This window comes from Lissotriton helveticus, chromosome 10 (genome assembly GCF_964261635.1).
Source record: "Lissotriton helveticus chromosome 10, aLisHel1.1, whole genome shotgun sequence".
NCBI classification, from domain to species: Eukaryota; Metazoa; Chordata; class Amphibia; order Caudata; family Salamandridae; genus Lissotriton; species Lissotriton helveticus.
In genome coordinates this window covers 336312781-336337626 of record NC_136071.1, presented here as the reverse complement: position 1 = coordinate 336337626, position 24846 = coordinate 336312781, and the positions used below count along the sequence as shown (strand labels likewise).

Below are 24846 nucleotides of genomic sequence, written 5' to 3'. Positions count from 1 at the left end.
CCCTGCTTTTGAATGTAGTACATGGCCGTCATGTTGTCCGTCCGGATCAACACGACTTTGTTGCACAGGTGTACTTTGAAGGACTTCAATGCCATGAAGATTGCCATCAGTTCTAGGTAGTTGATGTGCATCTTCTTTTGCTGCGTTGTCCATAGTCCCAGCACCGTGTAATGGAGTACATGAGCTCCCCATCCCTGGAGAGATGCGTCCGTCGTCAGGATAATCTGTGGCACAGGCTCCTGGAACGGTCGGCCCTTGCAAAGGTTGTGTGGATTCCACCAATGCAGAGAGTTGTATGCCCGACCGGTCACCAACACTAGGTCGTTCAACTGCCCTTGAGCCTGCGTCCACTGATGAGCTAAGCATCCTTGGAGCGGACGCATATGTAGCCTCGCGTGCGGGACTATGAAGACGCAGGAGGCCATCATGCCTATCAACTGCATGAACACTCTTGCTGGAAGCGAGTGTTGAGGTCTGAACTTCTGGATCAGTGACTGAATGCTGTCGATCCTCACAGAAGTTGGCTGAGCTGAGGCTGCCAGAGTATCGATCGTTGCACCCAGATATTGCCGCACATGGGCTGGCTGAAGGTGCGACTTGGGATAATTGAGTGAGAATCCCAGATCGTGAAGAAGGTGAATGGTGTGGGACATGTTGGCGGCGCACTCCTGGGCCGACTTTGCTTGGACAAGCCAGTCGTCCAGATAAGGGTAAACGTGAACATTCTGCCTCCTGAGGTGCGCAGCTACTGTCGCCAGACATTTTGTGAACACCCTGGGCGCAGTGGTCACCCCGAAAGGTAGGACCTTGAACTGATAATGACGACCCTGAATAGTGAACCGGAGGTATTTTCTGTGTGATGGATGCAGTGGAATGTGGAAATAGGCATCCTTGAGATCCAAGGTTGCGAGGAAGTCTCCCTGATTGAGCAACGGGAGAACCTGCTGCAGTGTGAGCATATGGAAGTGTTCTGATAGAATGTACTGATTCAGGGGCCTGAGGTCCAGTATGGGTCTTAGGGACCCGTCCTTTTTTGGGACTAAGAAGTACAGGGAGTACACTCCTGTGCCTTCTTCCTCCACTGGTACGAGCTCGATTGCCCCTTTTTGCAGCATGACGAGTACCTCCTGCTGCAATAAGTGCAAATGCTCTGTGGACATAGGACGGTGTTTTGTGGCATGTTGGGTGGAGTGGATGTTAACTCCAGACAATAACCGAACTGGATAAGTTTCCTGACCCACCTGTCTGTGGTGATGGATTTCCAGACGGGCAGGAACTGCTGGAGTCTCCCCCCGACAGGTGTAGGATGGTCGGGGGCAGTGACAGGGAGTCACTGTTTGTTGGTGGCGGAGGAACGGGAGTTGTTGTTGCCCCTGCCTCTGCCCTTGGCGCTGTTGCCGCGGTATCCTCCTCTATTCTGCTTGGTGTAAGAGGATTGCGCACCCCCTTTGTTGAAATGTGTTTGCTGTGACATTTGGCCCCTGGAAACACCTCTATTGCCTGAGCGACGAAAAGTGCTCCCCCGAAACTGCTGGGACTGGAGCGCCCCCATGGACTTGGCAGTCTCGGTATCTTTCTTTATTTTTTCGAGGGTGGTATCCACCTCAGGACCAAATAACCTGTCTGGGTTCACAGGCTGGTTAAGGATGGTAGTTTGTATCTCCGGCTTAAACCCGGAGATCCTAAGCCATGCCTGACGTCTGAGCATCACACTGGTGTTAATCGCTCTAGCAGCAGTGTCGCAACATCTAGGGCACATTTGATGGAAGCGTTGGAGATGAGCTTCCCTTCTTGGATAAGCATTTCCCCTGCCTCTTTATATTGGTCTGGTAGATGCTGCAACAGGGTCTCGAGAGTGTCGTAGTGTGCCCTATCGTATCTAGCCAAGAGTGCCTGCGTGTTAGAGATACGCCAGATATTGGCCGCCTGAGCTGCTACTCTCTTTCCCGATGCCTCAAGCACTTTAGATTCTTTGTCTGGGGGAGGAGCTTCACCGGTGGTCTGCGAATTCGCCCTTTTGCGGGCATTAGAAACCACCAAAGAGTCCAATGGCAACTGGCCCTTGATGTAGGTAGGATCGCCAGGTGCCGGTCTGTATTTTTTCTCGATTCTAGGGTTGACTACCCTTGACCGCGTGGGTTCCTTAAAAATGTCCGCAGCATGCTTCAGAACCCCCTTCAGCATAGGAAGAGTCTTGACAGTCTTTTCAGCAGTTGAGAAAGTGTCAAAAAGCAAGTCCACGTCCACAGGGTCAGCATGCAGTTCCACGTCGTGGTTTTTGGCTGCCCTTTCAATTAAGGCATTAAATGCCGCAGAATCCTCAGTGGGAGAGGTCTTAACGTTGTACACCTGAGGGTCATGGACGGTGTGCTGATCCCCTTGGTCACCTGCCCCCATCCATGAGTCCTGTTGTTCATCAGGCTCTGTGTTGGCTGGAAAATTGTATTCCTCGTCCTGCGCTCCAGGATCTCCATCAGAGTAAGTGGGTGAGGGTGCCGCAATTCTTGGAGGCTGTGGAAGTAATGGTTCGACCAAGACCATTGATTCTGGAGCAGGCCTTTTGCGCTTTAGAGGAATTGTGTACGACTCCAAAGGCTGCGATGCCGTGATTTTCCTTTTATAAAGCGTAAGCTTCCCGGTGTCGGCAGCGATGAAATGCTCAGACTGCACTTCAAGTAAGGGTGGCCGATGCTTCAAACTCCCAGCCGGGAGAGTTGGCGTCGACACCACAGAGTCCTTGGGCACCGAGCGTGGTGCGAAGGCCTTCGGCGCCACCTTTGGCGGCAACGTGAAGAGGATCGGCGTCGAAGTCTTTGGCGTCGGGACAGCTTGCTTCGTGGAAGGTGTCTTTGGTTCCGACGCTGAAGCCTTATCCCTAATCCGCTTGAGGGAGTCCGAGACCTGCTTCGTAAAGGAAGCGGACGGTTTCGTCGACCCGACAGGTGACTTCGGTCCACCCCTAGGGGAAGACCCGAGCGTCGATGACTCCGGCTTCTCCGATCGAGGCGTAGGAGCATCCTCCTTAGGGGCGCTACGATCTTTGCCTGTAGCCGCAGACGTGGATGGCGACTGTTTTGGATCGGCGGCCTTGACCACTGGCGTCGGGGTCCCGCTCTTCGGCTCGACGCCCTTGCCTGACGTCGGCTCGACGGCCTTTTTGGATTTCGGCTCAACGGTCTTTCTCGACTCAGAGTCGACGGCCTTCTTTGGCTTCGGCTCGACGACCTTGACCACTTTCGGCACCTTGACCGGGTCGACAGCTTTCTTCGGCGCAGACCGCCCCGACACCTCGGAAGAGGATGGCGTCGATGTGGGAGCAGACGTCCTCGGTTCCGATGGCGCCTCGGCCATTTTTGTTTTTGTCGACACCGATGGTTTCAGTTTCGGTTTCGTTTTCGACAATCGCGGCTCCGCCGAAGTGTCCGTAGCCGGGCCAGAAGGCGGGGCCGTGGATTCAGGTATAAGGTCTTGGGTAAGGCCGTGTGGCGATCCCTCGACCTGAGCCTTTGTAATTGTTCGAACGGGGCATAGCTCTTCCTCCGAGCTATCTTCCATGGCCCCATAGGCCTCATCGTCGTCTCCTACCTCGTCGACGACTTCTTCTACATCGAGGCCTTCGACATCCGCGTCGTATTCGCATTCGATGTCCACCGTTGGAGGTGAAATCTGCATTCGAACCTCTTGTTCGTCTGCTTCTTCGTCGTCGAAGATGTCCACCGGTGCCGGGGCCGACTGCCGGGCCGCCATGCGCGCCACGCGCCGAAGCCGAATAGTCTTCGTCGAACGAAACTTTGAACAAGCCATACAGCTGGCTTCATCATGGTCCGGCGACAGGCACTTGTTGCACACCGGGTGGATGTCGATGTGTGGGTACTTCGATCCACACACGGGACACTTCTTGAACGGGCTCCGTTCCATGTCGTGTTGTCGAGGGTCTTGCTGCGTCGACTGGGCCTCGATCACCGAAGAGTCACGGGACTCCCTGGATATCCAACTCGGGAACTGAGTCGGAAGAGAACCGGGGCACCGAACGCCAACAATACCGACGGATAGAAAAAGGCCTTTGGGCCTCGAAAAGTTTAAGTTGATTCCGAACTGGAGATAACGAAATTACATCCGAACCCAATGGCGGGAAAAAACAATCTGAGGATGGAGTCGATGCCCATGCGCACTGTAGTCCAGGGGAGGAGCCACCTATCTCGTGATACTTCGAAGACTCTTCCAGGACAACAATGTGCAATCATCCGGACCCAACACTAGGCGGCGATCTATGCTATAGATATGAATTCAGCAGCCCACATGCTTCGAACATAAAGGTATGTGGTCCTAGGAAGACAATTTCATGTATATGGGGAACGTATATAACAATCAGTTGAATTGGGATCCATTTGCTACAGCAAGAGCCCATCTTACAAACAGGGCCGTGGAAGGGCTATTTCGTTTTGCACACAGATTAGGCCACAAGCCAGTGAGGGAATTAATTACTGTATATAAAGTAAAATGTCTTTCGATTGCAACATATGGGGCAGTGGTGTGGGGACACCACTTAAGCCGCCAGCTACAAACACTGGAAAATAAATAAATTTACCAAAAGGTTATTGATGACCCCGAATAGTGCTTCCAACCGCCTATGTCATCATGAACTTGATCTAGAGTTATTAGAGGATCGTATATCCAGTGCTCCCTTGTTTTTATGGGCAAAGATATTCCTCTCAGAAGAGTTAACGTTCTCTCTTGAAGTAATCACAGATTGCCAAAATTTGGCTTATGCCCAAAATATTCCATGGATTCGCTTTGTGAAGGACACTTATCATGAGATAGGATTGGGGCATTATTATGATAACACGGGAAACATTCCACTGAATGCTAAAGCCATTATTAAAGAGGCGCTTTTTTCTAGGGCCAATGCACGCCATTTTGCACAAGATAACTTGGGTCCACTAACAGTTGTCCCTTGCCCCGCTGCAATTCTATTTAACTTTTACTACCGATTTGCAAACTAGATTTTATTTAACCAGATTTCATTTACGCACTGTGCACTTTTTACTGGCATTTCCACATGAAAGTGGGTGGGCTGATAAGCTCATACCTTGTCCGTGTGACAATTTAAGAAGCCAAAGCACTATGTACTGTATCTGATTTTGCACTTTATATGAAATGGCGAGGAGACAATTTTTATTCCCATTATTAAGGAAAATTCGCCCCTGCACACATGTGGATGGTTTTGCTCTTTTGCACTCACTGGCTGCCCCTGACATTTGTATTATGGTAGCCATTTACAAAAAAGCTTATTTGGCTATCAGAAAACGCTATGAAGGAAGTACCTCTGCATAATGAATGGTTCTTATAGTATGCTGTTTTAAATTGTCTATTATAGACCAAGAACTTTTACGAATTTCTATGATCCATATACTATTATGCTGTTTTATTTTAATTATTGTATGTAAAGAATTTTACATTGTTCTGGTATTTCAAGAAATACTCTACTTTTAATTTATCGTTTGATAAATTGTTGTATAAATTATGATGATCTTGTTTTGAACTTTTATAGTTCAGATGAACCAAATAAAGTTGTTCTTGACTTGACGAGTAGTCATAATTTAATTTTAACAATGTTGCTTCATTTGTTTAAATTGTTTGGTTTTAAATTATTGTGACATCGAACAATGATTAGTCTGTATCAATTAACGAGGTATTTTCATTTTCTCACTAATTTTATTATATCAAGACCTGGCTCTTCACACTGATGTAACATTAAATCTAACATTAATTGCAATTAATAATGTATTATTTTCATCGTGGCTACAATTGTTTGTGATGTTTTTAAATAATTTCTTTATTAACATCAGCAGTTAGCAACATCAGGAAAATACGGTCACATTTTAAATCAGATGAGATTGCATGTCATCATTGACACATCTTATGGTTTGCAAATATGAACAGGTATCTCTTCACAGTTTCCATATTACGGTCTACTGCCATCCCGATCTACCTCAACTATTAGCTCTTGTCCCTTTAACTGTGCTTTAAAGATTTTTACCAGAAATAAAGTATTGTGATTGATTGAATGATGGAGTACACATACATACCTTTTTATTCTAGAGCTTGAGAATGTTAATATTCATAAACAAAATAAAATGACAGAATTCTCACTCCCTTGCAAAGGAGACGAACAATCTATAAGAGAGGAAAAACGTGCAGAAACAGCAAAAACATCTGCAACATGTTTCAGTAAAAACAAAAAGCCTGAGCTGGTTGGGAGCAAAAATAAAAGGAACGATAGTGCTGAAGACGACTCTGGCTACCTTATGGAAGTACTCTCTCTAACGTTCTCGAAGTGCTGGGGTATTCTTAAAACTTGGGGTGACTTGCAGAATTTCAAAACCCCAAGGTATTCTGCTTTATCCACGGAACTTCTGATGTTCGACTGACACAGGGAAGCAACAAGATTGTGGTGTTATGTGCCAGTCTGTTCAGGCACACCCAAACAACACAGACTGTGCTATGTATCACAAACAATAATTTAAACATTAAACATGCTAAAGCACTCTAAAAAACATAATGATCTGTCAACCAAGGTTAGCATGAAAAAGGACTGTTCATATACCAATCAGTTTCATCCTAAATGGTATAAACACAAGGGGACAATCAATGAAAAAGTACAGCCATGATTATCCATACAGGCAGTTGTGCCATTTTTGAGAAAGATATGTGTGTAAACATATGCTACCAACTCGTGCAGCAATTCATAGGGCAGAGGAGCCTTTGTGAAACTGATGCAGCAGCCCCATTATAAAAAGTCTAGATTATATAACTGAAAACAATGACTTTATAGGGAATGACAAGCTATACCTCGGCTGCAATCGCGCTAAATACCAACTTGTTCCCTTTTCTGCTCTTTAATCCGAGCAAATAAACTAAAAAGTACTGCACAACATCATTTTCAGAGTCATTCTGCTGCCACAAAGGAAAGAACCAATGATTTAAGAGTAAGTAGAATGAAGAACAGCTGTGTTGTCAATCAAACTACGTTTCGTGGAATAGAGGTGTATGTAACCATTATGTGCGTCAAATTGGGGGTTAAAGAAGGGACACGTACGTCAGAATACAGATTAGGCTGAGGACCATAAGGGAGGAGGCAAAAAAAAAACACCCTCATTTTGACGAACGATTTATGCAATTATGACTGGAATAGGGTTGATAATGGGCAGAGGAACAAGTGAAACAAACTAATGTTTGGGGAAAGAAGACAGTCACTAACAAGTTAATAAATTGGGTTTCTAAAGTGGGAAGAAAAACAGTGGAGAATTGGATGTAAATAGCTATAGCTTGAACGTGTGCAAGGGACAAGATTCTAAGAAGGATGCACCATGATGTAAATGCTCAGGATGAATGATTAGCTGCCCAGGGTCAGAATGAACTGCATCACTAGAGGCATCATTTAATGTGTATTGAATTGTGGAGGATTTCCTCGAGACAAATCGCTAACTTTAAGGAAGATATTATAGCACTAGATAATGAAGATCATTGAATCTCAAGCGACTAGTCCAGTGATGCAGTCTGCTGGCATGGAACAAAAAAGTGTAGTAAGCTTACAGACTCACCCAGGTGATAGGGTGTGGGACTGCAAAACAAAGAAATCCTGGAAGTGTATCACCATTTCAGTAAAAGCTGAAACTTGCAAAAGAAAAATCTGAGAACATGAAGACACTGTGAAAGGCAGGGTACGATGTGATTAATCGAAACCACCGTTCAATGGCAAATGCCAGAATATCAAGGACCTTATTACAAGTGGCCTCTTAACTCCAGTAGGGCTGATAACAGCAGTTACAGACTCCCTTGGAATAATGTGTTGAATGGAAACACTGCAGATCTCTTTACTTTCACCTGGAGACTTCAGATGTTGAACAAAATCTAAATCATGGCGTGGATTTACAACAAAGTCTAATCTGGGTACTCCGATCTAGAATTATCAATTCCCTCTGTAATTCCTAATTTTTTTGTGGATCCTGACATTCCAACTTAAGTCAAAGCAATAAGCCAAATGTTCCCCAACTGCGGATTTAACGGTACTCCTGAAGTCAGTAACACAAGGGGTGGGGAAAATCCAGCCCATTTAATGAGCCACTCATAATGATGTGGTATGGGTCACGCACTCCTCTTTGTATCAACCTGTTGGGTTGTGGTGTGCTTCGAGGATATCACCCCCTGACAAGAAGGTGTAGTAATCAAGTTCGGTCTGTGGTACCTAAGATAAGTACCAACTCCTTGAGCACAACCTTAAAATGAAAAATTCACTCTTTCAGCCAGAGTTGTATAGAAGCGCTGTCCATGTTTAATTCACATGTACTGAATTACATCGATTGTCCAATCTTATTCAAATGAATTATGTATCCAATCCAATTGTTGCATTTAAACATTTTCACAATTTCCCTCCCGATGCATTTCGGACCTCAGTCCTTCGTCAGGGGAATCCTACAAAGACAATGACATCGTCTAAGAATTGTACCCCGAGGTACATTCAACCAATTTACATAAAAATTATAACAATAAACTAAGGTGCTCAACCCATGATGAAGAGTTGCATAATTATCATTGTGCTGAATCATTCTATTAAAATAATCAATGTGCTTATTTGAATGGAGTCAAAAATTAATAATCATGGAGTTCGTGATAAATCAACCAGTTCCAAAACGCCCAGTGCTCAGTGAACGGTACTAATGTCCAATTGCGTACCATACAATAGCGTGCTCTGTGCCTGATATATTCATTATAGTGCCCTTAATCGAGAGGTTACAAAGCGCCCAGTGCTCGGTGATCAATACTCATGTTCAATTGCGTAACGTGACATCGCGTGCTCTGTGCCTAATATATTCGTTACAGTGCCCTTAATCGAGAATACAAACAAACAGTAAAATACCGATTTACAACTTACAGAAAGAGGTGCTGTGAGAGCCCGCGTCCCACTCGTGTGCTCACCGGCAACTACAAGCCGAATTCAAACGTGAACGCCGACATAAATAAAGGAAAACCCAATGCATGCAAACCCAAGGGTCTGTGGCGGCCATCTTGTAGTGGTGTAAAAAGGTCTCCGGAAGTGTTAAAAAGTCAATTCAGAAACAAATTGTGTGGTACAAGTGAGTTACAAAGTAAACCTCATTACTTAACCAAATAAAATTGATCAAAGCTAAAACGGCAATTTATAATTAAACTGAGATATATCCATAACATCACAGTAACATTGAAAGTAAAGTAAATTGATGCATTAGCATGAATATGAAGGCAAGTATCAGTGTCTATGGTGATATTCTACAAGTAACATGTAAATTCCATCCGATCATTGAGACCGGATGGTTTCATTGATTGACGAAACTTAATCCAGTGATTCTCACGCTGTAATAGAAAATCATTATTATCTCTGCCATCCCGTTTATTCACCACTTCCACAGCAGCGAATCGCAGTTGACTAATGTTGTGCCGGTTGTCTTTAAAGTGTAAGGCAAGATTAGATTTCAGATTCATTGTCCTTATGTTGCTCTTGTGCTCGTTTATTCTCAGTTTCAATTTTCTTGAAGTTTTACCAGTGTAAACCAATCCACAAGGGCATTTGATGATGTATATCACATTCTCAGTGTCACATGTTGCGTTCAATTTGAGTCTGATGTTCGTGCCCTTCAGAGGATGTTTTAATATCGGACCTTTTATCATGTTGTTGCAGTTCTTACAATTCAAGCAAGGCTGATTTCCTTTGAAAATGGTTTGCTCATGTTGCCTAGGGTTTTTGATAATTTCTTTCAAGTTTCTACCTCTCTTGTAGGCAAATAATGGCTGTTGATTGAAAATACCATTAAAGTCTTGTTCTCCACATATGATCGGCCAATGTTTCAAAATTGAAGCCTTGTATGCCTTGGATGCTTCTGAGAATTTGGATACTACCACTGGTCTTTTGGTGTCAACCTTATCTTTTGTCACTAGTGTGTCTTGACGTGTAAGATTGCCACATCGTTCTTTAGCTTTAATCAAAATGTTCTCAGGGTATCCTCTTTGCTCAAAACGTTCCAACATTTGTTGTGCTTGCAATTCATATTCAAGTTCATTGGATACAATCCTTTTAACCCGAAGAAGCTGTGAGAAAGGGAGGTGATTCTTTAATGGTTTCTGGTGATAAGAATTGTAGTGCAAGATGTTATTTTTGTCCGTTTGTTTTCTGTACAAATTGGTTTCCAGATGGTCCCCAACCCGCATCACTCTGACATCCAGGAATGTGATAGTTAACTGGTTCACTTCATGCGTGAACTGAATGCGATCGTTGATGTTATTCAAGTTTGTTAATGCTGATGATAATGATTCCAGATCTCCATGCCATATGACGAAAATATCGTCTATGTACCTCAGAAACATTTTGGCATGTACCATCCACTGTGTCTGGTTCAAGATGTGGTTATTTTCAAAATATTGCATGAATGCGTTAGCGTACACAGGTGCCGCACAGTTGCCCATAGATGTCCCGGACAGCTGTGCGTACAGCTGGTCACTCCAAGAAAAGTAGCTTTGATATAACGTAAAATGCATCAGCTGCATGATGAAAATTTGAAAATCATTGGCCAAGTCTGAGTGAAGCAGAATGTTTTCCACCGCTTCCATCCCCAAATCATGGGGAATGCTTGTATAGAGGGATTTAACGTCTATCGAGCAAAGCCAGATGTTGTCACCTTCCTCAAATGTAATCTCCTTAATCTTTACCAAAAAATCTGTGGTATCTTTGACATATGTACAAGACTGCTGTATTAGAGGTTGTAAATATCGGTCAATGAGCTTGCCGGTGTTCTCATGTATACTCCCACGAGTCGAGACAATCGGCCTGAATGGTGGTGATGTTAAGCTCTTATGAACTTTCGGAAGCATATACATGCTAGGAATACGTGGATTGGTGCTGGTCAGGTACTTCCTGGTTTTGGAATTTATCGTTCCATTTTCTTCAGCCATTGACCGTATATTCATTAATACCTCATTGTACTGGGTAGTAGGGTTAGACAGCAAGAGACCATAGGTGTTGGTGTCTGAAAGATGCTCTTGAACTCGTTCATTGTAAAACGTGGTGTCCATTAGGACTAGTGCCCCTCCCTTATCCGCCGTTTGATAAGTAATGTCTTTTTTCTTTGCCAAATTGTTCAATGTTGAGTATTCCTTACTAGTTAGGTTCAGATGTTTCTTCTTCCTAGTGAAGGTGATGCTGCTGATGTCATTTTTAACCAGTTTCTCAAAAGTGTCAAAGGACTTATGACTCACAGGTGCCATGAACGTGCTCCTTGCTCTTAGTCCTTTAAGTTGGTCAGTACGTTCACCATCTGGTGGTGGCACCACATTTTCAAAAAAGTGTCTCAATCGCAAATTACGCATAAATTTGAACAAGCTGATTTCCAATTCTAATTCGTTGGTGTGGCTGGTAGGGATAAATGAGGTGCCTTTTTGGAGTACATTAATTTCATGATCAGATAGCGTATAAGAGGAAATGTTAATCACGAGGTTGTTTTCTTTGTTTTCTCCACTCTCTTGTTCAGAGTTGAACTCCTCATGTCTCTCCCCGTCTCTCTTTCCTTTTCTTTTGGCCTGGCTCCTCCTGGGTCATCTCTTTCTTCTGATCCCTCGCCTAAAAAAGGGACCGCAGAGGTGGTAGATGATTCCGTGCTGGTTGTCGGTTTGTTCATGTCCGGTCGTCTTCGGTCTCCCCGTGGTTCTTCCTCTGAGGATGAAGTCTCCGTTGTGTTAGTCTGATCTCTTTGTGGTCTATTTTGTCTTCTCCTGGCATAGACCTCTGCCCAGGAGTACACCTCCCCTAATTTATAATCAATAGTATCTCTTCGATACTTCCGTATCTTTCGCTCGTTTATTTCTCGGGTATGCTTGTCCATTTGAATGGTGATGTCATCCAATATCTTTGACCATTCCTCAGCGGATAACATGTCACTTAGTTCCTGTTTACATTGTTGTATCTCCTTGTTCAATTCTTCCAACGCTCGTGATAATTCATCAACAATTAACAGAATTAAGTCTAAAGAGCATTTATTTAAGATGGCGTACCATCTTTCCACAAATTTAGAGCTGTTCCTGCACAGGAGTGGCTTTAGCGGGATGCGGAGCCCCCTGGGTATCCGCTGAGCGCGGTGATAACGTATTAAAGTACTGGCGTGAAGCCTTTGACTAATTTCCTTCTTTGTGAAATATAAAAGTTGTTTCAAGCAATTTTCTTTATTCCTTGTCGGACCTTGAGGACTTGCCACCTCGGGGATTAAAGCGTAGATTTTGTCAATGTCATCAATATTGAAAGCGAATGTATCCGCTTTTAAATCGGTTAGTGCCGCAATGTCATCATATACCATGGAGGCCATAGTTAAGCTGTTTGATTTGGGGTGCAGTGGCCCTGGTCAGGGTCAGAATACGAATGTGGTATGGGTCACGCACTTCTCTTTGTATCAACCTGTTGGGTTGTGGTGTGCTTCGAGGATATCACCCCCTGACAAGAAGGTGTAGTAATCAAGTTCGGTCTGTGGTACCTAAGATAAGTACCAACTCCTTGAGCACAACCTTAAAATGAAAAATTCACTCTTTCAGCCAGAGTTGTATAGAAGCGCTGTCCATGTTTAATTCACATGTACTGAATTACATCGATTGTCCAATCTTATTCAAATGAATTATGTATCCAATCCAATTGTTGCATTTAAACATTTTCACAATTTCCCTCCCGATGCATTTCGGACCTCAGTCCTTCGTCAGGGGAATCCTACAAAGACAATGACATCGTCTAAGAATTGTACCCCGAGGTACATTCAACCAATTTACATAAAAATTATAACAATAAACTAAGGTGCTCAACCCATGATGAAGAGTTGCATAATTATCATTGTGCTGAATCATTCTATTAAAATAATCAATGTGCTTATTTGAATGGAGTCAAAAATTAATAATCATGGAGTTCGTGATAAATCAACCAGTTCCAAAACGCCCAGTGCTCAGTGAACGGTACTAATGTCCAATTGCGTACCATACAATAGCGTGCTCTGTGCCTGATATATTCATTATAGTGCCCTTAATCGAGAGGTTACAAAGCACCCAGTGCTCGGTGATCAATACTCATGTTCAATTGCGTAACGTGACATCGCGTGCCATGTGCCTAATATATTCGTTACAGTGCCCTTAATCGAGAATACAAACAAACAGTAAAATACCGATTTACAACTTACAGAAAGAGGTGCTGTGAGAGCCCGCGTCCCACTCGTGTGCTCACCGGCAACTACAAGCCGAATTCAAACGTGAACGCCGACATAAATAAAGGAAAACCCAATGCATGCAAACCCTAAGGGTCTGTGGCGGCCATCTTGTAGTGGTGTAAAAAGGTCTCCGGAAGTGTTAAAAAGTCAATTCAGAAACAAATTGTGTGGTACAAGTGAGTTACAAAGTAAACCTCATTACTTAACCAAATAAAATTGATCAAAGCTAAAACGGCAATTTATAATTAAACTGAGATATATCCATAACATCACAGTAACATTGAAAGTAAAGTAAATTGATGCATTAGCATGAATATGAAGGCAAGTATCAGTGTCTATGGTGATATTCTACAAGTAACATGTAAATTCCATCCGATCATTGAGACCGGATGGTTTCATTGATTGAAGAAACTTAATCCAGTGATTCTCACGCTGTAATAGAAAATCATTATTATCTCTGCCATCCCGTTTATTCACCACTTCCACAGAAGCGAATCGCAGTTGACTAATGTTTTTGCATGCATTGGGTTTTCCTTTATTTATGTCGGCGTTCACGTTTGAATTCGGCTTGTAGTTGCCGGTGAGCACACGAGTGGGACGCTGGCTCTCACAGCACCTCTTTCTGTAAGTTGTAAATCGGTATTTTACTGTTTGTTTGTATTCTCGATTAAGGGCACTGTAACGAATATATTAGGCACAGAGCACGCGATGTCACGTTACGCAATTGAACATGAGTATTGATCACCGAGCACTGGGCGCTTTGTAACCTCTCGATTAAGGGCACTATAATGAATATATCAGGCACAGAGCACGCTATTGTATGGTACGCAATTGGACATTAGTACCGCTCACTGAGCACTGGGCGTTTTGGAACTGGTTGATTTATCACGAACTCCATGATTATTAATTTTTGACTCCATTCAAATAAGCACATTGATTATTTTAATAGAATGATTCAGCACAATGATAATTATGCAACTCTTCATCATGGGTTGAGCACCTTAGTTTATTGTTATAATTTTTATGTAAATTGGTTGAATGTACCTCGGGGTACAATTCTTAGACGATGTCATAGTCTTTGTAGGATTCCCCTGACGAAGGACTGAGGTCCGAAATGCATCGGGAGGGAAATTGTGAAAATGTTTAAATGCAACAATTGGATTGGATACATAATTCATTTGAATAAGATTGGACAATCGATGTAATTCAGTACATGTGAATTAAACATGGACAGCGCTTCTATACAACTCTGGCTGAAAGAGTGAATTTTTCATTTTAAGGTTGTGCTCAAGGAGTTGGTACATATCTTAGGTACCACAGACCGAACTTGATTACTACACCTTCTTGTCAGGGGGTGATATCCTCGAAGCACACCACAACCCAACAGGTTGATACAAAGAGGAGTGCGTGACCCATACCACATTCGTATTCTGACCCTGACCAGGGCCACTGCACCCCAAATCAAACAGCTTAACTATGGCCTCCATGGTATATGATGACATTGCGGCACTAACCGATTTAAAAGCGGATACATTCGCTTTCAATATTGATGACATTGACAAAATCTACGCTTTAATCCCCGAGGTGGCAAGTCCTCAAGGTCCGACAAGGAATAAAGAAAATTGCTTGAAACAACTTTTATATTTCACAAAGAAGGAAATTAGTCAAAGGCTTCACGCCAGTACTTTAATACGTTATCACCGCGCTCAGCGGATACCCAGGGGGCTCCGCATCCCGCTAAAGCCACTCCTGTGCAGGAACAGCTCTAAATTTGTGGAAAGATGGTACGCCATCTTAAATAAATGCTCTTTAGACTTAATTCTGTTAATTGTTGATGAATTATCACGAGCGTTGGAAGAATTGAACAAGGAGATACAACAATGTAAACAGGAACTAAGTGACATGTTATCCGCTGAGGAATGGTCAAAGATATTGGATGACATCACCATTCAAATGGACAAGCATACCCGAGAAATAAACGAGCGAAAGATACGGAAGTATCGAAGAGATACTATTGATTATAAATTAGGGGAGGTGTACTCCTGGGCAGAGGTCTATGCCAGGAGAAGACAAAATAGACCACAAAGAGATCAGACTAACACAACGGAGACTTCATCCTCAGAGGAAGAACCACGGGGAGACCGAAGACGACCGGACATGAACAAACCGACAACCAGCACGGAATCATCTACCACCTCTGCGGTCCCTTTTTTAGGCGAGGGATCAGAAGAAAGAGACGACCCAGGAGGAGCCAGGCCAAAAGAAAAGGAAAGAGAGACGGGGAGAGACATGAGGAGTTCAACTCTGAACAAGAGAGTGGAGAAAACAAAGAAAACAACCTCGTGATTAACATTTGCTCTTATACGCTATCTGATCATGAAATTAATGTACTACAAAAAGGCACCTCATTTATCCCTACCAGCCACACCAACGAATTAGAATTGGAAATCAGCTTGTTCAAATTTATGCGTAATTTGCGATTGAGACACTTTTTTGAAAATGTGGTGCCACCACCAGATGGTGAACGTACTGACCAACTTAAAGGACTAAGAGCAAGGAGCACGTTCATGGCACCTGTGAGTCATAAGTCCTTTGACACTTTTGAGAAACTGGTTAAAAATGACATCAGCAGCATCACCTTCACTAGGAAGACGAAACATCTGAACCTAACTAGTAAGGAATACTCAACATTGAACAATTTGGCAAAGAAAAAAGACATTACTTATCAAACCGCGGATAAGGGAGGGGCACTAGTCCTAATGGACACCACGTTTTACAATGAACGAGTTCAAGAGCATCTTTCAGACACCAACACCTATGGTCTCTTGCTGTCTAACCCTACTACCCAGTACAATGAGGTATTAATGAATATACTGTCAATGGCTGAAGAAAATGGAACGATAAATTCCAAAACCAGGAAGTACCTGACCAGCACCAATCCACGTATTCCTAGCATGTATATGCTTCCGAAAGTTCATAAGAGCTCAACATCACCACCATTCAGGCCGATTGTCTCGACTCGTGGGAGTATACATGAGAACACCGGCAAGCTCATTGACCGATATTTACAACCTCTAATACAGCAGTCTTGTACATATGTCAAAGATACTACAGATTTTTTGGTAAAGATTAAGGAGATTACATTTGAGGAAGGTGACAACATCTGGCTTTGCTCGATAGACGTTAAATCCCTCTATACAAGCATTCCCCATGATTTGGGGATGGAAGCGGTGGAAAACATTCTGCTTCACTCAGACTTGGCCAATGATTTTCAAATTTTCATCATGCAGCTGATGCATTTTACGTTATATCAAAGCTACTTTTCTTGGAGTGACCAGCTGTACGCACAGCTGTCCGGGACATCTATGGGCAACTGTGCGGCACCTGTGTACGCTAACGCATTCATGCAATATTTTGAAAATAACCACATCTTGAACCAGACACAGTGGATGGTACATGCCAAAATGTTTCTGAGGTACATAGACGATATTTTCGTCATATGGCATGGAGATCTGGAATCATTATCATCAGCATTAACAAACTTGAATAACATCAACGATCGCATTCAGTTCACGCATGAAGTGAACCAGTTAACTATCACATTCCTGGATGTCAGAGTGATGCGGGTTGGGGACCATCTGGAAACCAATTTGTACAGAAAACAAACAGACAAAAATAACATCTTGCACTACAATTCTTATCACCAGAAACCATTAAAGAATCACCTCCCTTTCTCACAGCTTCTTCGGGTTAAAAGGATTGTATCCAATGAACTTGAATATGAATTGCAAGCACAACAAATGTTGGAACGTTTTGAGTAAAGAGGATACCCTGAGAACATTTTGATTAAAGCTAAAGAACGATGTGGCAATCTTACACGTCAAGACACACTAGTGACAAAAGATAAGGGTGACACCAAAAGACCAGTGGTAGTATCCAAATTCTCAGAAACATCCAAGGCATACAAGGCTTCAATTTTGAAACATTGGCCGATCATATGTGGAGAACAAGACTTTAATGGTATTTTCAATCAACAGCCATTATTTGCCTACAAGAGAGGTAGAAACTTGAAAGAAATTATCAAAAACCCTAGGCAACATGAGCAAACCATTTTCAAAGGAAATCAGCCTTGCTTGAATTGTAACAACATGATAAAAGGTCCGATATTAAAACATCCTCTGAAGGGCACGAACATCAGACTCAAATTGAACGCAACATGTGACACTGAGAATGTGATATACATCATCAAATGCCCTTGTGGATTGGTTTACACTGGTAAAACTTCAAGAAAATTGAATCTGAGAATAAACGAGCACAAGAGCAACATAAGGACAATGAATCTGAAATCTAATCTTGCCTTACACTTTAAAGACAACCGGCACAACATTAGTCAACTGCGATTCGCTGCTGTGGAAGTGGTGAATAAACGGGATGGCAGAGATAATAATGATTTTCTATTACAGCGTGAGAATCACTGGATTAAGTTTCTTCAATCAATGAAACCATCCGGTCTCAATGATCGGATGGAATTTACATGTTACTTGTAGAATATCACCATAGACACTGATACTTGCCTTCATATTCATGCTAATGCATCAATTTACTTTACTTTCAATGTTACTGTGATGTTATGGATATATCTCAGTTTAATTATAAATTGCCGTTTTAGCTTTGATCAATTTTATTTGGTTAAGTAATGAGGTTTACTTTGTAACTCACTTGTACCACACAATTTGTTTCTGAATTGACTTTTTAACACTTCCGGAGACCTTTTTACACCACTACAAGATGGCCGCCACAGACCCTTGGGTTTGCATGCATTGGGTTTTCCTTTATTTATGTCGGCGTTCACGTTTGAATTCGGCTTGTAGTTGCCGGTGAGCACACGAGTGGGACGCGGGCTCTCACAGCACCTCTTTCTGTAAGTTGTAAATCGGTATTTTACTGTTTGTTTGTATTCTCGATTAAGGGCACTGTAACGAATATATTAGGCACAGAGCACGCGATGTCACGTTACGCAATTGAACATGAGTATTGATCACCGAGCACTGGGCGCTTTGTAACCTCTCGATTAAGGGCACTATAATGAATATATCAGGCACAGAGCACGCTATTGTATGGTACGCAATTGGACATTAGTACCGTTCACTGAGCACTGGGCGTTTTGGAACTGGTTGATTTATCACGAACTCCATGATTATTAATTTTTGACTCCATTCAAATAAGCACATTGATTATTTTAATAGAATGATTCAGCACAATGATAATTATGCAACTCTTCATCATGGGTTGAGCACCTTAGTTTATTGTTATAATTTTTATGTAAATTGGTTGAATGTACCTCGGGGTACAATTCTTAGACGATGTCATTGTCTTTGTAGGATTCCCCTGACGAAGGACTGAGGTCCGAAATGCATCGGGAGGGAAATTGTGAAAATGTTTAAATGCAACAATTGGATTGGATACATAATTCATTTGAATAAGATTGGACAATCGATGTAATTCAGTACATGTGAATTAAACATGGACAGCGCTTCTATACAACTCTGGCTGAAAGAGTGAATTTTTCATTTTAAGGTTGTGCTCAAGGAGTTGGTACTTATCTTAGGTACCACAGACCGAACCACTCATAATGATGTCTTAGTAATCTACATGCCCATCAGGTGAGGTACGGAGGACACAATGCCGGAGACAACAAAGCAGCAAAAGAGGGAGCATGTACAGAAACATTCATAAAATAGGTGGTTGCAGAGTAAAGCCAGTTGTTATGGCACAGTGATCAGTGATAAGAAGACCCAAAGCATACCCCGCCACATCACACTAGAGACATCCTTGGTCATGGTTTGTCTGCATGGGCAAACTTCCTGTACAGTTTTTTTTCCTGTAACCTCAGCTCCTCACTCTCTTTTTCTAGTCATTCCCCTTTTAGAATGCGTCGATTCTCCAGTAGACTGGAGGATGGAAAGGAAAAAGCAGAATTCAGTAAAGCAAGCCATGATTATTTAAATTCAACATTTTAAGAAAATACATGAAATACCATAGAACAGGTTTGTTTACAGTATGCAACATTTTATGCTGCGGCATTATTATGTATAAAATATTTTTAACAGCTGCCACACTGCAGTTCTAGATTTCCTTAAAAATGGACAGAAAGAGACTCGGTGGTGGTGCTGAAGACCACAGAACTGAAGATGTATCATTAGTTTTCCATTCTTGGCCAAACTACTAGAAAACTGTTTGGAAAACCAACTGAAAAACTACTTATCAAAAAGTCAAAGTACAGAAACTGCTATCCTCCACGTAGTTGATGATGTCCTTAATTTCTTTGATTGTGGAGAGTATGAACTCCATATATTATGAGGTCCCTCCAGAGCCTTCAATGCGTCGGACAATAGCATTTTATTTTTTACACCCAGGAAATTAGGTCATAGATTCAGGGCATGGCTCTGGGATGGTTCTCATCCTATCACTTCAACAGGAAAATACATATGCACAATAACAGCTCCCCTAAAACACCATGTATGATATAACAAGACCCATGCTCAATTGTCTGCTGTTCATTTTAAATTTGGAGATCTAGGTGAACTGAGTAATTATTATCGCCAACATGTTGACGACACTTATCTCAAAATAAACTCTATGGAAGATACGTCTTTTCTTTCAAACTGCTTACAAAAGACTTGATTTCTCAACAAAGACATAGGCCTTATTCAAGCCAAAACGGAATTTTAGTTACTCTTGCCCTTGGAAAACAACTCCCTGACTTAGAACTGGGATAAATTCTGTGCTTCCCTAGAACTTCCAACCAATGTGATTTAAAAAGATCGCAGAGCAGACATCCTTCTTGATAACCTACATTTGAATGAGCATATGTGAGTATATTGAGACCACTGTAAAAGGGTCCAATACCGAGTCAGGTTTCCCAAAATCAAAACTGCCATTTCTTAAAGCAGTCTTTTTGCAGCACATTGGATGACTACAACCTACTACAAATCTGGTATTACCCTGATGGCTCCCTCTACTAAGATGCAAATTTATTCCTGCTGGTGCAACATACAAGGTTGTATGATCAGGATTTTAAGAGGAGCCCTCATTTTCAGAAGAATGGTTTTAGTTTTGCCTCAAAACCCGAAAGACTAAAAACAAACAACCTTGAGGAAGGATTTCTCTGGAGCTACTGCATAACTACTGAACTTCTCAATCTTCTTTATCAGGTAAGCACCTACTCTCAACATCTTTAAGGATGAACTCACCACTTTTTAAAGCAAGGAAATTACACTATAATAAACTTTGCAGGAACCCCTTGACAGGAAAAGGTCCTGTTCAGGCACTCCATGATGTACTGGCCAGCAGTGGTTGTTTTTGTCCTTCCAACTCAGACTGAAAAGCAAAAATGTGTTTTGATTGTGCTAATTCAATACTGGTTTTCACCACTCTACTACTAAAGTAACTTCCATCCTATATGATGGGCATTTTTTAGTATCTTGGCTTTTCAAGAAGTTTTGTGCTGTGATTTATCATTCCACCTTGCGTGATGAACAGATTTTGTTCCTCAGTACCCACGATGTATTGTTGTTTCACTGTATCCCATTTCCCCTGTCCTGTTGCCTTTTCAAAATGATCATCTTTCTCTTCAATCAAAAATGTGATCCAACATGTGTACACCACTCTGAGGACCATGAGCCTTGGTCCACATTATAAAAAGCTATGCAAATAAATAAAACAGTCGAGCCTTGTTGATTTTGAAATGACAGTATAGTTTTTTTCTATGATCCTATGCTGCCTATGTGCTTGCATTGCGGCTTTCCTATGTAAATTAAAAATATGTAAATTAAAAAAAAAGATTTAAAGAGCATCGGGGCTTTAATCTCGTAGAACTTTTTGAATGTTCACAGAAGAGAGACTGCGCAGGAGTAAGAGAGAGGCAGGGGAGGGCTAAATGGAGGGTAGGTAAGAAATAGACTAATGATTAGGAAGTTTAAGAGGCAAAGTAAGAGTGTGTTCACCAACCTCCGTTTGGATCCTGGCATAATCAGTCTTGGCCCTGCTCCAATAGGAACAGTCCAGCCTGAACAGTCATGCCAATTCCTCCCAGAACCGGAACACAAGCAATCGATGACTGGTTTCTCCATTATTAGGCCTCATTAGTCGGGTATAGCTCTGTCCAGTCCTGGGTTGTTTATGTTCCGGTTCAGGGAGGATCTGGCCTGGCAGTTTGTGTTGAATGGTCCCACTGAAGCAGCATCGAGCCCAATTTCCATATGGTTTGGTTCAAACTGAGATGGCTTGGGATGCAAAATAATGAAGCACTGGGATAAAACCCTGAGTAATTCAGTGGCTCAGATTAAATGAAGCATTCCATCCAATGGTTTTTTGTATACTTTAATATGTCGTCCTAAGTGGGATAGATGTGCCCAGATGAGGGTCACGTGCACACTGTGTCAATGGAACCACCTGGCTGATGAGCCCTAACTTGGGCACGAGTGGTCAAGAGTTCCTTCTGTTCTTGTTGAGGGAGGACCTGGTCTGGCAGTTCAGGCCTGCTCCAATTGGAACAGGGTTTAGAAGGATTTGAGCATGGCTGGGTCTAAACTAATGTGGAATATTGTGCAAAAATAATGATGAACTGGGATGCAGTCTGAGTAATTACAGATGGCTTGGATTAATTCAATGATTCCATTCATCACTTTTTTTTTAATACTTCAATCTAAAGGAAAAGAGGCTTTTCAAATTCTGAATCTACCCACACCCAGAGTAGCATTATTATTTTTAACACATTTGTACTACCGAATTATGGTCTGCACACGTAGAAGAAAAAAATCCTTACCCATAGAAATAAGAGCTTCATAATTTTCCTTCATCATGTCTTTGTAAAGTTCCTTTTGACATTCCTCCAAGTCCTTCCATTCCTCCTCTGAGAAGTATGATGCCACATCATCGAAACTCATGGGCACCTGAAATACCAAGCAATAAGCAGTCAGAATGCACTGGACTACTGGTGCTGGATGCCTGAGCTCTAAATGGATTCAAGATGAATGAAAAGCCCAGTCACAGCTCTAATGGATTTGCAAGCACAAAATCATTTTAAGAATGCCTTTTTTTTTTAAAAGAGAAGAGGAACAATTTTTTAAGGCCATAAAAAGAAACACTAGATTTCCTAGGACGGGTTGCAAAGGCCATCATTGGATAAAAATGATCTATATTCCTTTATCTCAGGGGGCGATACATGTGACTTGTAGCATTACAATGAATGTGGCTGGAAAACATGTACAAAAGCGATACAATATTTGGTGTTTTGGTGCCTAAACTGTTTTTCTACAATGTACATCTCATCCACTTTACCCCACACCAAAAATACAAGCGAAGAAGACAACAAAATCAATGTTATAAAATATGATTTATAAAATAATTAACTGTACAAAAAAGAAATTCACAAATGAAAACCTAAAAACTAAATCTCACTCAATTCACAGTGTGCAATCACAATTTTCAGAGGGAAACACCAAGCCCCTTTAACAACTGAAAGATATCCCGACAGTCACATTTTATAACTGGGTGAAAATTCTCAATGAAGGTTTATGAAATTCTCTTTGATTTTACAAAACATGGGCTTCCCGAGGGGATTCATTTCCTGGGTTCGCCTCCTTTACACTGAACCCATAGCCACGGTCCTTATTAACGGTCACTCCTCATCTCCTATCCCAATATCTCGAGGGACCCGACAGGGGTGCCAACTATCGCCACTCCTATTTGCCTTAGCCATTGAGCCCCTTGCGGCTAAAATCCGAAAATACCATCAAGATAAGGCCCTCCGCTGCCCACTCCGACACATCCTCATTTCCCTGTATGCCCCAGGCGAAACTCAATCCGCTGCTTCAAGAATTTGTGCGATTTGGGGGTCTTTCTGGGATTCATATAAATTGGTCTAAATCTCAACTCTTCCCCCTCACCTCCTCAGTCATGGAATTTGCCCCGAACTTTCCAATTGAGTGGTGCCCTGACGAGGTTAAATATCTCGGAATTTGGATATCCGCAAATCACGATCAACTGATGCGCCTTAACTACGGTCGTACTCTGGATGGGATTAGGGCAGAGCTTTCCAAACTCTGTGTCGGGACACAGTAGTGTGTCGCCTGCCATGTGTGGGTGTGTCGCACAATGACTGTGCGTGTGCAGTGGGTGTGCCCGCCCGAGCGTGAGTTACCAGCACAAAACTCGCCGCCTCTGCCAGAAGGCAGGCTCGAGGCTCAGCCAAGTTAACCCTAAGCCAAGGTTACCTCTTTGGTACGACGAGCCTTTAAAAATTGCTTTATACAGATGCAATTTCTTATGGATCTCGGGAGATACCGAGTCTGCGCTGCCCGTCGCGTTTACACACTGAGATCACAGTGTTGGCACTCAGTTGGATGTATTATTTTGCAGCACCTAGAAAAGCTCAGATATAGCTGATAAAGGAGGTCATAATATTGAATTTGTTCCCTGTTGGGTGGCTGTTCTCTGCACGCACAGGCTGCAGCACACCCAGTCCTTCCTGCTGCCCCTACCCCTACCGGCTGTGACAGTGTTTCTCTCTGTTAGTCCCACAGCACCTACCGGCCCCCTTCCAGCAGCAGTAAGGCCCCGCGCAAGGAGCGCGAGCAGGGAGCGCGCCAGTCACCGCGCCTCACGCGACAAGCGCAGTAGTCATGAGATGTGATCAGAGCTCAGTCCCGTGACAGCAGGAAGGCTTGTGGAGACCCCGAGAACAGGTCATACGAACGGAAGGGGGTTTGTGCACGTGCGCGCGGTCTGACAAACACGCACGTGCATGTGGCACTACCCAGCAGCAGATAGAGGGGCGGGTGAATGTGACAAAGTCCGCACAGAGATAGAGAGGCATGTATGTGCCTCCATCAGAGAGCAGAGCAAAACACGCTGTGTATGTGGCATTGCTGGGGAGCAGAAAATGGCATATGTGCCCACGGCCTCCGAAAAGAACAAGCACTGGCGTTGCCAATAGGTCTCGCATTAATTAAGTTTGAGCTATTGGCATTGCTAAATATTGCAACACCAATTGCAACAAAAGTCTATAAATTGTAGACCAAAAAAAAAGTGTATTTATTTTTGTAGCAATTGTGCCATGCTGCGCTTTAGATGAATATGTTTAAAAGTAAAGAGTGCCATGCTGCGATTGCTACAATAGTTAATTGTGGATGCGTTAACAATTGATGTGTGCACTGATGGCTGGTGGTGTGTGTGCCTGTAGAAATTGTGCACTGCCGGCTGGTGGTGTGTGTGCCTGGTGGAAGTGTGCACTGACGGCTGGTCACCTTGTGCTGTATGGCCTGCATGTGTTATGACTTATACCCGCATGCGTTACTACGCACGCCTACAGAATGGCGCTGTTGCCTATGGTTTTTTTTTTATTGACCAATCTAAGATGGGCATTACTAAGATCGTAAATTTCAATAATGTAAAAAATAAAAACTTAAGAGAATGAAAGCACTTTTTTTGTGGCAGAGCACATGGTAGCAAATGACAGCTGCCAAGCAAGACCTCAAAAAAATCTGCAATGTCCACAATTAGTAACAGAGCAATG

General features: G+C 42.7%; 1 protein-coding gene across 2 annotated transcripts in view; it reads right to left on the bottom strand.

Annotated features, from left to right (window-relative positions):
- The window catches only part of LOC144783787 (uncharacterized), a 244876-nt gene that overhangs the window by 113329 nt on the left and 106701 nt on the right, over window positions 1-24846 (bottom strand). For both annotated transcript variants that reach the window (XM_078662485.1, XM_078662486.1), the window contains exon 2: window positions 22096-22222. In XM_078662485.1, coding sequence (XP_078518611.1) covers window positions 22096-22222 — 127 coding nt within the window. The remainder of the gene's footprint in view (window positions 1-22095; window positions 22223-24846) is intronic.